Source organism: Prenolepis imparis, unplaced genomic scaffold (assembly GCF_030444845.1).
Source record: "Prenolepis imparis isolate NDT839.2.m4 unplaced genomic scaffold, iyPreImpa1.0 SCAF_427, whole genome shotgun sequence".
Lineage (NCBI taxonomy): Eukaryota > Metazoa > Arthropoda > Insecta > Hymenoptera > Formicidae > Prenolepis > Prenolepis imparis.
This window is the reverse complement of record NW_028141585.1, coordinates 9,617-25,871: the sequence shown is the minus strand read 5'-3', so window position 1 is coordinate 25,871 and position 16,255 is coordinate 9,617. Positions and strand designations below refer to the sequence as shown.

Sequence of the window (16,255 nt, the reverse complement as noted above, 5' to 3'; positions counted from 1 at the left end):
CCTTATCACTCTTGAGCGCCTGTGCATACGCTTTTAAGGCGCATAGTTCCTGGGAGGGGACTGGCTCCTCCGAGGCGCTGCGCGCTCTTTCCATAAGGACGGCCAGGGCAACCTGGACCTCCCTCGCCGCTCTTCTTAGCGCCGTGCTAAGGGTCGACTGCAGTCCTTTTGAGACATCAGAGGTCTTGTCGACAGCCATAAGGTGACGACTAGCCCTCGCATATATCTCCGATGTTCTCTTTGACTGAAGCTCAGCCATCATCTCCTCCTCGGTGGGAAGGCTGTCCCTTCCCCTGGTGCGCTTTGGAGGGGCGTTCGCGTCAAGGACATAGAGCGCCTCCTTCAGGCGGACCTCCTTCTCTAATATGGCAAGGCGGTCGGCGCGGGCCGCCGTCATGCCAGTATATTCTTGGGTGGTTGGAGGCCGACCTCGGCCTCTCTCCACCGCCTCCGTAGCCTTCCTCTGATCCCTGTGGACCTCCTCCACGTCCACATCCATGTCCTCCTCCTCGTCAGAAGACGAGGAGAAGGAGGAGGAATGTTCCCACTGGGGGTCCGGGGAGACATGCGCCTGCCTCATCGTCCCAGTGGTGGCTTTACTTCCGCTCTCCCTTTTGGTTAAGGGAGTGGTGCTTGCGGAAATCTTTCCGCCTCGGTCCAACCTAACCTAACCTAACCTAACCTAACCTAACCTAACCTAACCTAACCTAACCTAACCTAACCTAACCTAACCTAACCTAACCTAACCTAACCTTTTTTTTTTTTTTTTTTTTTTTTTTTTTTTTTTTTTTTTTTTTTTTTGCGATGCGGCGCAAGGGCGGAGGAATCCATTTACGGATACCTCTGGGGCCGGCCCCAGAGGTTATGTGGGACTCATCCAACGGCGATACCATATCCCAAGTGGTTGACCGAGGCTAGCCCCGATCCCCCACAAGGGACAACATATCACCGCTGGCCCTACCCACTAAACCTCCGCCCGTCCAGCCGAGGACGCTTCCCTTCAGACTGGATCGGGGCCCGGGATCCGCCTGAGCATGTCACCGTGACCCCGATCGTCATGCGCTTGCGCGCTCACCTTCCGGTTAATTTCCTCGACCAGAAAATCCCTATCCCCCCTTACCCCACCCTCCTGCCCCAATACCCCCCTACCCCCCGCCCCCAAACACCTGCCCCATCCCAACCACCCAACCATCCCCACCCTTCCCCCCGGCCCTACCCCCAAGACCCCAATCCCCTAAATCCCCCCTACCCCCCACTCGCCTTCCCCATCCCATCCACCCTGCCATTTTCCCATACCCCCCCTACCCCGCCCAATTCCCCCCCGACCTACCCTCCCAGAAGTCTTTCCCCCCCTTACCCCACCCCGCAAAGAACCCGTCCTACCCCCCGGTTCCCCACCCCAAAATAACCCGTCCTACCCCCCTGTGTGTGATAACTAATTCCCCGGTTCTGGTGGAGATCGTGTACATAAGTTTGATGGGCACACGACCTCAGATCCGCAAGGATTCTCGCCTTCCTCGTTACATACTCTTCACCATCCGGGTGGCACTGCTACTCGGAATTTGAAGAGATGTCATCCCTGTTGGGTCCTCTCTGTCTCTCCCGTTCCGCCTCTTCCTTGGTGCGCATAACCGTCTCCGCAAACTTGATTACCGCCTTCCAGTATTCCTCCTTTTCCATCATCTTCCTGATGATGACCGCGAATTGTAGGTCATCTCCTATTTGGCTAGATAGCGCTTGCCTTTCCACGGTCCAGGCTGTACAGCTTTGTACCGTGTGTTCTGCTGTATCGACCTCCGCATTGCAGTGGGCACAGACTGGCGTGTCCGACTTGCCGATCCTGTACAGGTAGCTATTAAAGCAGCCGTGTCCAGTTAGTATCTGCGTCAGGTGGAACGTTAAGTGTCCCTTCTTCCTATTCAGCCATTTGGCAAAAACAGGCATAATGGCGTCTCGCGTTCTTGTCCCTGGAATCTCTCTGTTACTCAGATGTATCTCCCATTGTCTCCTCATCAGGAAATCTTCATTCGTCTTGATCTCCTCTTCTTCCTCGGCACTCCAATCCTCCAGGTTGCGAAGGTCTCTTATACGCAGGTACGTTCTCTTTCTTGCCGCCGCTATAAGATACAGCGGCGTAGTTCTGGCAAGTAGGGTGGCTGCATCATAGGATGTTGTCCTATATGCCGCCGCCACTCTTATCGCCAAAGTTCTCTGCAGTCTCCTAAAAGGTAGCTGGATCTTCTTGCTTGCCGCCAGTGCGTCGCTCCATACTGGTGCGCCATACGTCAATATTGATAGGATCACATTGGCAAATAGCTTTCTCTTTGCTTCCGTTGGTCCTCTCAAGTTGGGCATGATCCTGCCCAATGATCGAAGCACTTTATTCGCTTTGGTCTCCACGTATGTGAAGTGGTCTTGAAATCTTAATTTACTGTCTAGTATTATTCCTAGATATTTCAGTTTTTCGCCGACTTTGACAACCTCTCTGTCTATTATAAGGTCCGGCATCTTATCCGGCTTGTCTTTTTTATAAAAGACAGCCGCTTCCGTCTTGTTGGTCGCGACAACTAGGCCAAGCTCTTTTATCCTTCTGACCACTCTGTTCACCTGAATGTTCGCTTTGGTAATAGCCGTTTCTATGTCATTTGCTGTTGATATTACCAAAGTATCGTCCGCGTAGCACGACAAATGGCATCCTGGCTCTAGGTTTACGTTCAATACATCATCATAGCCTATGTTCCATAGTACCGGTCCCAGTACGGATCCTTGCGGGACTCCGGCTGTGACCGGCCTCTGCTTTGTTTCGCCGTTTTGTGTCCTATATTCTATGCAGCGTTCATTTAGATAATCATCTATGATTCTGCATATATATTCGGGAAATCTCTTCCTTCTTATCGCGTTCCTTATCACCGGCCACGGTAGAGAATTAAACGCATTCTCTATATCTATCGCCACTGCTATCACGATTCCTTCGCCAAGTATGCATTCCTCTATGATTTCCTTGACTCTCATCAGGGCATCGCAGGTGGATCTTTTCTCCCTAAAGCCAAACTGAACGGGTGATAGTTGTGCGATCTCCTCGTCTCTCATCCAGTTATTAATTCGCCTTACCAGGGTGCGCTCAAAGATTTTCCCTACCTCATTTAGCAGGCAAATAGGTCTTGCTTTGAGCGGTCCCGGTTCGCTACCTTGAGCTTTTGGTATCAATACCAATCGTGCTACTTTCCATCTTTTAGGAAACTTCCCTTCGCTTAAGCATATGTTGAAGCATTGCGTTAATTTACCCGTCATTGCTTCCGGAATACTCTTCCACGCCGTCGCTTTTACTCCGTCGAGTCCTGGGGCTACGCTGTTACCGCCACAGTCCTTGATCGAATCCTTGACCTCCCTGTATCCTATGTGCTCTTCCTCGTTCCATACAAACTCTGTCCATTCCTCTTCTGGGTCATGGGTTTGACCCATCGGAAACAGTTTGTTCAATAGGTCGTTGAGATCGCCTTCTTCGAGTATCTCCGTGAGTCCCGGCGTAGCCTTTCTAAGTTTTCCCAATACAGCCTTGTATGGGAGGCCCCATGGATCGGAATCCACTAGCTGGACCAGTTCCTGCCATGCCTCAGCCTTAGCTTTATTTATCTCTTTCCGCAAGATGCTTCTAGAGATTTTGTACTCTCTCTCCCGGTTGGCCGTTTCCTCTGGTTGATTCCATCTCTTACTTCTTGTCCAGGCTCTTCTCTTTCTATTGGTTTCGACTCTCAGATTCGCAATTTGCTCGTTCCACCAGTATGTTCTCGTCTTGGGGTGAGCCTGTTTGCATCTGGGAGTCGAAGCGTCACATGCTTCTCGCATTACGCGTTCTGTCCATTCGCACCAGCTGTTGGTGTTTGCCGTTTCCTCTTCCGACATACCGACCGAGCATGCCCAGCCTAGGGAAACCTGCAGCATCTCTGTGTCCATTTTAGCGAAATTCCATTTCCGCTCTCTTTTACTCTTATTACGTGGCAGAGGTTCTCCGTCTATCTCAAAAGATATATATCGGTGGTCTGATAGGTTCTCTGTTTCAGTTTCCACCCTCCAGTTTTGGATCTTTTCCACTAGGTCTGCCGTGATCCATGTAAGGTCCACGATCGATGTACCTTGCCGTCTTACGCATGTTGGAGTATTGCCAGTGTTGACGAGTCGCAGATCCATCTCGGCGACCCATTCCTCGATCAGTTCTCCTCTCCTGTTGGTATACGCGGAGCCCCACTGCGTGGATTTTCCATTAAAATCCCCGCAGACTATGAAACTTCCGCCTATCCGTTGGATTGTATCTCCGATCTCGTCCAGTGCTCCAAGATATTCCCCATGATCTACGTTTGGGGATATGTAACAGGATATAAAATTTATATCGTTACATCTGGCTGCGACAAACGTTTCTCCTTTACTTAATGGCGTGCAGATCTTCCTTAAGTACTCCGGCCTCCAGTGTATTGCTGCCTTCTTGTTGTTACTGGCAAGCCACAATTGGGAGTCCGGCACATGCCTGGGCTCAGATATCAAGCAGATACCTATTTGATTCTCCGCTATGTGCTGGGATAATATATCCTGGGCTCCCCAGCTGTGATTTATATTGCATTGCAATATTTTACTCATTCTGGGGAGCAGGCGGAGCCGCTATTCTCCGATCAGGCTCTTGTCGGTCTTTCTTTCGCGTATCACCTCTCCTCTCGTCTTGATCCAGGCTGCATTTATTAGAACCCACTCTATGATCAGAGTTTAGGTTTCTATCTTTGCATATCCTGCACTTGATCTCGGCTCTACATATTTTAACAGGGTGGCCGGTTTCGCCGCATCTAAAACAGACTTTGCTGTAGTCCTCTTTAAAGGTGCAGTTGTTGCGGATATGCCCCTTTCGCCAGCATTTATAGCATTGAATGGGGCGTTTCTGCAACATTTCAACTCTAGCCGTGGTCCACCGAATCCTCAGCTTCTTTTTCTCTGCGACTAGAATCGCTGCATCGACCGGACATTGTACCCAGATCATGTTATTTCCATTGGGTAATCTCCTTATAGTGCCTACCTTGATCTGTTCGTTCCTACATTTACCGAGGCTCGATACTGTTTCAAATATGTCATCCGTATTTATTGATTCGTCGAATCCGGAAATAATGAGTTCGCCTTTGATGGTGGGTCGAGTTATTTCGGCCTGTCCAGACATGACCTCTCTTAATTGTTTGGCCAGCATGTCTGCTTTCTCGGATCCCTGTGGACCGGGTATTTCCACAATGACTCCTCCATTTGCCGCTTTCCTGACTCTAGACTTGTAGATCTTTAGGTCCGACAGTTCTATTTTGTCTTGGGCGGTTCTCAGTGCCTGTGCATACGAGAATTTCTCATCAAAGCCTTTAATGGCTACTGCCGCGGTCTTGGGTGGCTTCCTTTTACGGGCTGCTCTTGCACCAGTCTCTTTAATCTCCTGGGTTCGCTTTGTTCCAGGCTGTGCCATATTTGGCGGCTCTCTTTGCTGAGTAACTGTTTCTTCCTTTTTATTTTTAACTTTCTTACCCTTCCTTCCTCTCCCTACTGTGGTCCATTCACTGATCTCTCTAGTTTTAGGTTCTTCTTCTTTCAATTCTTTCCTCGGAGGAACAATTTGTATATTTTCCTTCACACGAGGAAGTTGTCGGGCTTTCTCTTTTCTAGAACCTTCGGATTTTTCTGCAATTTCGCTGTATAGGGCTTTCGCGCTTCTCTTTTCTGCTTTCGCATAAACCATCTCTCTTTTCCTCCTCACAAGCGCGGCTATTTGCCTCTCAATCTCCATTTTTTGAGATATGTCGTCCGTTATTGGATCTTGTTCCGGCAGAGGTGTTGATATTCCTCTGATTGGTGGTCTCATCACCGGAGTCAAAGACCTTTCTCTCTCTTTATTTGGCTCTTGAGCTGCCTTCTGGACTACTGCCTTCACTTGTGGAGAGGGGGATGGTGTACTCCCTCTTTTCGATATCTCTCTCTGTTTCTTCGCTGTCTCTGTTTCTCTTTGTTTCTTGAGCGATTCTATTTCTTCCTGTAATTTCTTCATCTTCTTGTTTGCCATCTCTATTTCTCTTTTATATTTGTTTTCTTCTTTCCTTTTATCTTCGAGCTCCTTTGTGATGCTTGAGTGGCGGGCTCTCCAGAAGCCTGGATCCCCTACGGCTTCCGCTTTCATCACCAAAGTTCTCAGCGCATTCCTCACGCCGGTGAGGTGATTCTTCATCTTTCCGCTTAATGCACCTTGCAGCTTGCCTGACTTGATTCGAATCGTGTCAATCTCCTCGATCCATTCCATGGCTACTGTGCCAATGCCGGCCGCAGTCATATTATGGAACTCCGTGGTTCCGTACTTTTCGGGAGTGCCTCTCATAATATCCATGAGTTCCGGGGTATCCAACTGTCTTGCCCTGTTCTTTCTCTTAGGCGGTCTGCCTGGGCCTCTCGTTGACTTGGCAGTTTTTTCGCCTTCGGAGCACTGTGATGTCTCATTGTCACCGGAATTGCCTGTTTCTTTTACTGTCTCGGACAGTATTTGAGAGTCCACCTGGTCCTCGGTGGCTTCGCCTTCCGTGTCCGATGATATGATCTTCCTGGCTCTCACTCCGCGCCTTATGTTGTAGCGATGCGCTTCTTGATCTTCGGATCCTGAATCCGATTCCTTTTTTCTCTTATTGGAAACCTCCGGCATTGTTTCCATCGCTTCTACCCCGATATCTTGTGGGAGTCGTATCGGAGTCTCTCCTTCTCTCATCTCCATGATAGCTACAATGCCACCCACTTCTACTTCATTCTTCGCAGTAGCCATTTCGCGTGAGGAACCCGCGGTGCATTCTTCACGTAGCCCGACGTTTGTTGACGACGAAGTTCCGCCCGGGACGATAACGGGTTCTTCGCCGGTCACTGGGGCTCCGAGCACCCCTGTGACGGTAAGGTTTTCTTCCTTTTTACTGTGCTCCATCATGGTTTTTGATTTGGTTTTTTAGCCTGGTGTCCTTCCAGGGGTGGCGGGCCGAAACCCTTTTGGCCCCACCAGGCCCATACATGCACGCATCCACATTCACACACACACACACCGAGCCCACGACAACCCAATCTCCCCTCTCGGATCATCGACCAGGCGTCGTGGACTCCAAGTGCATGGGGGGAGGACAGCGCCAAGGCGCCGTGCAATGTCCAACCCCTAACGATGCCATGCCACCGGGCGTTTGAATTCAAGGTCGCCATCCTCTACCACATACGAGCCGAAGCTCTATAGGGGAAGTGGGCCCCCTCCTCCCACAGGGAGGGCTCCCCGGGACTGGGGAAACTCCCCAGACTCGGGGAGTTAATGTACCCGGCGTTACTCGGGTACGGGATGCTGTTAGCACCCCTTGCAAGACTATCCTCTTGCAAGGGGTGAGCCCTCTCGCCACGGCAAGGCCGCATCCCACGAGAGAGAACCTAACCTAACCTTTTTTTTTTTTTTTGTTGCGTAGTGGAAATCCTCATGGATACCCCCGCCTCCGGGAAGAGGACGGGTGGTTATGTGGGACTCCTTGCTCCCCTTGGCCGATCCACGAATGAATCGGTCAGGGGGCGCAAGGCCTACCTCACTAAAACCACTACGGATACCTTCGCGGGCGTTTTACGGGGGACGGCGAGGATGCTGGTTTCCCATGCCGTCTCGCCGCCCCCCCGCCTTAAGACCTCCCGAGGAGAGTGCCACTGAAGGCGACACTCTCCCCCCGCAAGTGCGGGTTCTCGCGGTTGCGGCGCAGGGCGGTATCAACCCCACGCCGCGCCCTCCCAAAAAAGATGGGGGGCGGGGTCACGGCTCGAGTGTCCCGCTCGAGCCGTCACCCCCCGCCTCCAGAGTGGTGCTCCTTCCCCCTCCCAAAGGGAATGGGGATTCGGCAAAACACCCCGGAGGCCCTCACCAGGGAAGCCCCTCCCTGAAGGGGAAGGGGACCCTCTACGGCGTTGACGCCCTCCCACCGGTGCCTTGCGGCTCCCGGTGAGAGGGCCCTCCCGCCGCATCTACGTCCGTGAGGGGAAAGGTCGCACCCCGCGAGGCCGAGCAAAGCGCGACCCCGCAGGCGAAAGACCCCTCCCCTCGGCCCCCCCGGCAGCGGCCACCTCCGCTCCCTTGGGAGTCAGGACCCGGCCACAACCGAGGGGGTTGCCCGTTTGGGGGCGCGACCGCACCGGCCCCGCCTAAGCGAGGCCGACGCGCCCGCGCCCCCAATTCTCGAGAGGTCTTCGGGGAGGAGCCCCGGGACTTAGACGTCCCCAGCCCCCCCCCGGAGACCTCATCCCGCGTCGTGTTTCGACGCGGGTATGTATGAGGCGGGCCCCCCCCGATCCCCGCCACCACAGGTGAGCAAGCCCCCCGATGGCGGGGAAAGAGAGGGCCCCCCCCTGTCCTCCGCACTTTCGTCTCCCTTCTTCCTCCTTTTTCTGAGGACGTACCCCCCCCGATCCCCGCCGCCACAAGTGGGCAAGCCCACCGACGGCGGGGCGGGAGGGGGCACGTCCTCCACCTCTTCGCTACTCCTTCTTACGCTGGGGGCGGGCCCCCCCCGATCCCCGACACCACAAACGGCCGAGGCCGCCGATGCCGGGGAAAGAGGGGGCACGTCCCCTTCCTCCTCCTCGCTGTTTTCTCCTCTACTTGCGCCGGGGGCGCGCCCCCCCCGATCCCCGACACCACAAACGGCCAAGGCCGCCGATGCCGGGGAAAGAGGGGGCACGTCCCCTTCCTCCGTTTCACTCTCTCTCTCTCCTCCCTCCCTTTCTCTCTCTCTTTCAGCCTCCTCCTTCTGCACCATAACTTTGCTGCAGAAGGAGGAGAACACCTTCCAAACTTCTTGATTATCTGTCATTGCCCTCACTATTGAGGGCAATGACAGATCCCTCCCTACAGCGGCCACGAGTTCCGTTCTTTCACCCGCCCAGGCAACACAGTCTGCAAGTGTGTGCTGGGCGGTATCGCACTCGTGGCCGCAGTGATGACACCGCGTTGTGCGCTCTTTCCCTATCCTTTGCAGGTACTCACCGAAACAACCATGTCCGGTGAGCACCTGCGTCATATGGAAGGACACCCCTCCTTTGACCCTGTCTAGCCAGCTTTCTAGACAGGGCCTTATGGCCCCGACGGTGCGCTGACCTGGCAGCCTCTGATCTGCGAGGCTGTCTTTCCATCTGCTGATCAACGCCCGTCGGGAGTGGACCCTCACTGCATGCCGGAGACTTTCCGTCATTGTGATGCCCGCCCGCTGATATTGGCGTGTACGCGTGTACACGTCCGCGTACATGCGGGCGAGCATCTCCAAAGGGGGTACTCCGGAGAGCACCCCCACAGCTGCCCAGCTCACTGTCCGGTAGCCCCGGCAAATTCTGTTGGCCACCCGCCTCTGCACTTGCCTTAAGGCATTTCTTGGGCCGCGGGTGGCCTCCAGACGTTCCGTCCATACCGGGGCTCCGTACAGGAGCATGGCGTGAATAGTCCCAGCATACAGTCTTCGAACACTTCCGCCAGGTCCCCCAAGATTGGGCAGCAGGCGTTGAAGAGCCATTGCTGCCCTCTCTACCTTAGGGGATATACGGCGGAAGTGTTCTCGAAAGGTCCACTTTCCATCGAGGTGGAGGCCCAAATATTTAAGGCAGGCCCCCACCTCTATCGAGGTGTCCTCCACTTGGATGTGGGCTCTCGGTGGCGCCCCATGAGAGCCATCATGTAAGAAGATGGCTTCTGTTTTTTGGGGCGCCACTTTGAGCCCCATCTGTCTTATAAAGCGCACAACGCGGCAAACGGCGAGATTCGCTCGAGCGGTTGCTTCTTCCCACGAGTTCCCTCTGGCCATCACCAACGTATCATCTGCATAACACACCGTGTGACAGCCAGAGGGGAGGGCTTGCCGAAGAACAGCGTCGTATGCGAGATTCCACAGTAGGGGTCCCAGTACTGACCCCTGCGGAACCCCGCATGCCATTCGACGCTTTTGTTCCTCGGCATTTCTATCCGTATAGGCCAATTGCCTGTCCCGGAAGTAGTCCGCCAGGATTGACACCAGATACGGGGGGACCCGGTGATAGTCCAGGGCCGCCCCGATCCGGTGCCATGGCAGGGTGTTGAAGGCGTTTGATATATCTAAGGATACCGCCAACAACACCCCGCCTTCCTCCGTTACGGCCTCCGCGATCGAACGAACCTTAAGTATCGCGTCGATAGTAGATCGTCCGACCCGGAAGCCGTATTGCTCCTGGCTGAGATTAGGACCCTCCCGGGACAAGTGGTAGACGAGGCGGTCCACTATGATTCTTTCAAGAATCTTACCCGCCTCGTCTATTAGGCAGATTGGCCTATAGGCCGAGGGTTGATCCCTCGGCTTGCCCTCTTTTGGAAGGAGGACGATGTTTGCCTCCTTCCATTCTCGTGGGAATGAGCCCATGCGGAAACATTCGTTGTATATCCTCCGCATGGGCCCCGCAAGACCCCGATGGGCGAGAGCCCAGACTTTTCCGTGGATGCCATCAGGTCCGGGCGCTTTCCCGTTTTTGATTTTTCTGATGGCATCCCGGAGCTCTCCCTCCGTGACCCCCATGGCCTCCTCGTCCCACACCCAGTCCAACGCCGGAATCGGGTTAGCATGTCCCTCCTCCAGCGGGAACAGGGTGTCCACGACTTGGCCGATGAATTGGGGGTCCATAGACTCCGTGATTGGGGCGCCTCCACTTTTTAGTTTTTTCAAAACTATGCGATAAGGGCGCCCCCACGGGTCGTCATCCAGGGAGGAGAGCAACTCATCCCAGGCTCTCGCCTTTGCCTTCCTTATAACCTAACCTAACCTAACCTAACCTAACCTAACCTAACCTAACCTAACCTAACCTAACCTAACCTAACCTAACCTTTTTTTTTTTTTTTTTTTTTTTTGACGCTGTGGAAACCTCATGGTACCACTCATCCCCCGGGTAGGGGATGAGGGTTATGTGGGACTCCTTGTCCCCCATCACCGATACACGAATGTATCGACGATGGGGTCCAAGACCTACCTCACTAAAACCACAGCGGGTGCCTTCGCGGGCTATTCGGGGGATGGCAAGGAACTGCCGAAGCATTACTTCTTGCCATCCCCAAGCCTTTTCATCCCGGGAGAGCATCTTCCCCGAGAGGAAGATACTCTCCCCCCGCACTTATCGTGCGGTTCTTCGCGGTTGCGACGCAGGGGGACACCACCCCCACGTCACGCCCTCCCAAAAAGTTTGGGGGGCGGGGTCACGGCTCGAGTGTTCCCGCTCGAGCCGCCACCCCCGGCTCCCGGAACGAGGCTCCCTCTCTCTCCCAAAGGAAGAAGAGATTCGGCCAGCGCTCCGGGAACCCTACTCCTGGGAACTCCCCCCCAGAAGAGAGGGGAGAACCCCCGCAGGCAGCGCCACCCTCCCACCGGCGCTCTAAGGCACCGGTGAGAGGGCCGCCGCTGCCGCGTCCATACCCGGGGGACCACGTGCGATGAGGCTCCTGGCGAGCCTCTGTGGTCCCCATGCCCCCGGGCCGCGGTTCCCTCCATTAACGGGATTCGACCATTGGTCCGGGGGCGTCACCGAGGCCCTCCCCGGGAGGAGGACCTCGGCCGGGGGGGCGGGGACGGATGCCGCCCGACTCCCGGCCGCAAGGCTTTCGCCGTGCGGCCGCCAGCCAGGCGACACCCGCCCCCGCTCCCCTCCTAGAACTACTACTTCTCCGCCCCAAAAGGGGCCTTCGTTCTCCTATCGTGCGGGGGAGGCACAGCGCCCCCCGCCCAACCAATCGCCCTAATTGGCCTCCCATCTTTGTCTCCGGACGAGGGGGGCATAGCGCCCCTTGTCCTTCATCCTTCCCTCTTAGCGTACCCCGTCAGGGGGGCGTCTCCTTGTACGGCGACGAGGTGGTCCGCCTCCGCGACCCCGCCTCGGCGGGCCGCCCCCGTCGCCGTCTCCTCTATCTCGGGCCCCCTCTCGCGCCCTCTCCGCATCCTCCTTCTGCCTCATGACTGATGAGCAGAAGGAGGTTACCGCCTTCCATTCTTCCTCGCCGTCGAGCATCCGTTCCACCAGTGTCGACAGCGAGAGGTCTTCCCCGACTTTATCAGTAAGGACACTGCGCTCGTTGGCCCATGCGGGGCAATAGGCCAACGTGTGCTGCGCAGTGTCCAATCCATCCTCGCAGTGGTGGCATGCTGTAGTTCGCTCCTTCCCGATTCTGCACAGGTATTCCCCAAAGCAACCATGCCCGGAGAACACCTGCGCAGTGTGGAATGACACCTCATTGCCTCGCGGCCTCTTCACCCATTCCTCCAGGTGTGGCCGCACGGCCCCGACGACGCGAGTCCCGGAGTTGGTCTCCGGGATGTTGAGGAGATATTCCTCCCATCTCTCAGTCATGCGTCGCCGGGCACGGAGTCTCATACCCCTTCTGACCCCGGCAGTCATACGTATGTTCCGCCTCTGAAGCTCGCGCGTCTGATCGTACGTTTCTTGGTACATCAGCGCGACGAGCTCCATTGGCGGAAGCCCCGCCAGGGTCGCGGCCGCCGCATGTGACACTGTCCGATAACCGCGCACCACCCTTATCGCGATGCGCCGCTGCACTCTACGCAGGGCGTCTTTTATGCGAGGAGTGGTGAGCGCAGCCCCAGCCCAAACCGGTGCCCCATAGAGGGCAACCGAGTTGACAATGCCGGCGTACATGCGGCGGACCCTTCCATCCGGCCCCCCCAGGTTAGGGAGGAGTCGACCAAGTGCAGCCGCCACCCCTTCCAACCTGGGGGCCAGCCGCTCAAAATGGGGTATAAAACTCCACTTTCCGTCCAGAATGAGACCCAGATATTTCGCCTGTGTCCCAACCCGGACGGAGGTGCCATCCACCGAGATATGGGCCTGCGGAGGCTCCCCGCGAGAACCGTCGTGGAAGTAAAGCGCCTCAGTTTTCTGAGGCGCCACTCTCAGGCCCATACCTCTTATTTCGCGAACTACGCATGCCACTGCTATTTCCGCCCGTCCTCGGGCCTCCCCCCAGCTATCCGCCCCGGTCAGCACTAGCGTGTCGTCCGCGTAACAGACGACACCGCTGCCGGGGGGGAGGGCCGTGCGGAGAGTTCTATCAAACGCGAGGTCCCACAACAAGGGTCCGAGAACCGACCCCTGCGGGACCCCACACGTGATCTCCCTTTGACGTACACACCCATCCCTGTCTCTGTACTCTATGTACCTCGCCCGGAAATATCCCCTGATGATCCTCACGAGGTAGTCGGGGACGCGATGATATGTCATCGCGTCCTCTATCCGATCCCATGGCAGGGTGTTAAACGCGTTGACGATGTCTAACGACACCGCCAACGCCACCCCGCCATCCTCCATGACTGACTCCGCGAGGGACCTGACGCGGCGAATCGCGTCAATGGTTGACTTTCCCTCGCGGAATCCATATTGGTCCCCGTGAAGATCGGGGCCAACCCGGGCGAGATGCCGGACGAGACGGTCGGCAATTATACGTTCGAATAATTTGCCAATCTCGTCCAGCAGACAGATGGGCCTGTACGCCTGCGGACTCCCCGCAACTTTGGCCCCCTTGGGGATGAGGACCAAATTGGCCCTCTCCCAAGCCGGGGGGAAGACTCCTTGCTTGAGGCAATCCGTAAACAATTGCCTCACGAATGCAGACAGGTGGTCCAAGGCCAGCACCCAGACCCGACCGGGAATGCCATCCGGTCCAGGGGCTTTATTGCCCCTCGACTTCAACCGTTTGACAATCCCGGCCATCTCAGACCCCGTGACCCCGTATTCCTCCTCCCAGGGGGCAGGCTCTTCGTCGTCAAGTTGACGTGGAGTCCTAACCACCACTGGGAATAATTTGTCGAGCAGTTGTGTTAGCTAACCTAACCTAACCTAACCTAACCTAACCTAACCTAACCTAACCTAACCTAACCTAACCTAACCTTTTTTTTTTTTTTTTTTTTTTTTTTTTTTTTTTTTTTTTTTTTTTTTTTTTTTTTTTTTTTTTTTTTTTTTTTTTTTTTTTGTGTGGAAATGCGCGACCGCATACCCTCACACCTCGGGGGAGGTGAGAGGGTTATGTGGGGCTGGGATCAACGCCACCGGGACTCAAATGCCTCCCGGGGACTCCCCCGACCCACTAAAACCACACGGTGGCCCTCTGAGCGCTTGTGCAGCAGCCCCGGGAATCGCTTTCGCATACGCCGGGGCCGCTGCACGCTGAGCTTGCGCTCCAAACCTTGATAAAAGGTCCGGGTTTTACCCCGGTCCTGGAAGGAAGAGAATGGGGCCACCCATTCTCTTCCCCCTCGTGAGAGCCCGCGTGCAATGGATCTCCGGAGCCCCCGCTCCAAAGATCCTGCTAGCCCTCCGCCCCCTCGTATCACGGCTCCCTCCGCCCCCGGAGGGGGTTAGGATTCGGCCGTGACACGGGGGACACCTCCTGGGAGACCCCTCGATAGAGGGAGTATCCCTAAGCGGAAGGGAGGGGACCGTGGACCTCGCCCCGTGAGGCGAGGATCGTGTCCCCTCCGTTCCGCCTCTCTTTTGGTTTTCTCCCGGGGATCGGGCTCCCTCCGCCCCCGGAGGGGGTTGGGATTCGGCCACGGTCCCCGAGAGAACCTCCTCGCAAGGGGAGGAGTCGTCCCCCGAGAGGAACGACTCTCCCCCCCCGCCTCCGAGGCGGGATCGAGGGAACACTGTTCCCCCGATCCCACCTCCTTCGCACAACTCCTTCCCGCTATCCTCTCGCCGCGGCTGCGGCGAATCTCCTTCGCCGGACGCCAGCCCTCTTGCGACGCATCGGGTCGGCGTCCGGGTCTTCCTCTCTCTCCCTTTCCGCCACCTCCTTCCGCGTTAGGACGTCCTCGCAGAAGGAGGCGACGGCGCTCCACTTTTCTTTGCTCTCCAGCATGGCCTTGACCATGCTGGAGAGCTGCAAATCTCCCCCTATTGCGTCGGTCAGGGCACGGCGCTGTTCCGCCCATGCTGGGCAGAATTCCACTGTGTGTTGCGCCGTGTCCCTGACCTCCGTACAGTGGTGGCACTTCGTCGTTGGCTCCCTCCGCGCCTTATCGTGCAGGTACTCACCGAAGCACCCGTGCCCGGTGAGCACCTGCACAATCCTATAAGAGAGTCCGAAATCTCTCGACAGCCAATCCGATAGAACCGGCTGAATTGCTTGGACAGCGCGCAGACCGGCCCTCGGTCGGAGTAGTTCCTCCGACCATCGTTCCACCGCGCGCTGTCTTGCCCGTTGCCGGCCCACTTCTGCCGCTTTCGGTGTCAGGGCCAGGCCCCGCCTGGTTATGAGACTTAACCCCATCAAAAGTTATGAGACTTGGGAAAAAAAGAAAAAAAAAAAAAAAGCTGGTTCAGAATTCATAACTTTTCATTCTGTGTCGATTGGAGTACACTTGTAGTGTATGATTTTCAAAAGTTATGAGACTTAAAAAAAAAAAAAAAAAAAAATCGTATAGTTCAAAATGCATAACTTTCGATTCTCCATCGATTGATATATACTTATTTTGTATTTTTTTTAATAACTACGCAACATTCAGGGACGAAAAAAAAAGAAATATTAATAACTCGAAAACAATAAGTCCTTTATAAAAAAGTCCTAATACTTTTTTGTAGGGCTCGAAGAGAGGAACAAGATAGCCCGTAACTGGACCTTGTATCTCCTATAGTTTTCGAGAAAGAAGAAATATATGCATATTTTCGAAAAAAAAAAAAAATTTGTTTTATCTGAGATCTTTCGATGGCGAACCCTATCCGACGCACCCCTTCCCAACTTCCTACGACGCACCGTTGATGAGATATTGCCACTTCCGGTTTTCGACTTTTCGGCATTTAAACTTCCGGTCGAACCGAACCCAAACCCGTTGACCCCACCCCTCTACGGAGCACCGTTCTCGAGATATCGCCACTTCCGGTTTCCGACTTTTGAGCGTTTAAACTTCCGGTCGTACCCTTTCCGATCCCGCAGACCCCACTCCCGTCCGACTTCTCGTTTTCAACATAAAAGGTTGAGTAGTTTAAAAAAAAAAAGAATTAAAATAAAAAAAAAAAAAAAGCGGCGACTCCTTAGAAGCCACCTGTGGCGTACAACAAAGAAGGCCGCCTCGCCAACTACGCAACGACCGACCGACACGTTCAATCCCGTCGATCCTTGACTGCGCAACGACCGAGCGACGAGCTGGATCCAGTCATTGTTAGCTGTGCTCTCGTA

The 16,255-nt window shown here is 55.1% G+C and overlaps 1 protein-coding gene across 1 annotated transcript; it reads right to left on the bottom strand.

Moving 5' to 3' along the window:
* Positions 1-14,764: 14,764 nt before the first annotated feature.
* On the bottom strand, positions 14,765-15,349 carry LOC145948505 (uncharacterized). Its single transcript, XM_083058193.1, has one exon. The coding sequence runs from the start codon at positions 15,347-15,349 to the stop codon at positions 14,765-14,767; it is 585 nt and encodes a 194-aa protein (XP_082914319.1).
* Between the last annotated feature and the right edge of the window lie 906 nt (positions 15,350-16,255).

Coding starts and splice junctions, on each gene's coding strand:
- LOC145948505 (XM_083058193.1), bottom strand. CDS start 15,349: ATGGGGTTAAGTCTCATAACCAGGCGGGGCCTGGCCCTGACACCGAAA.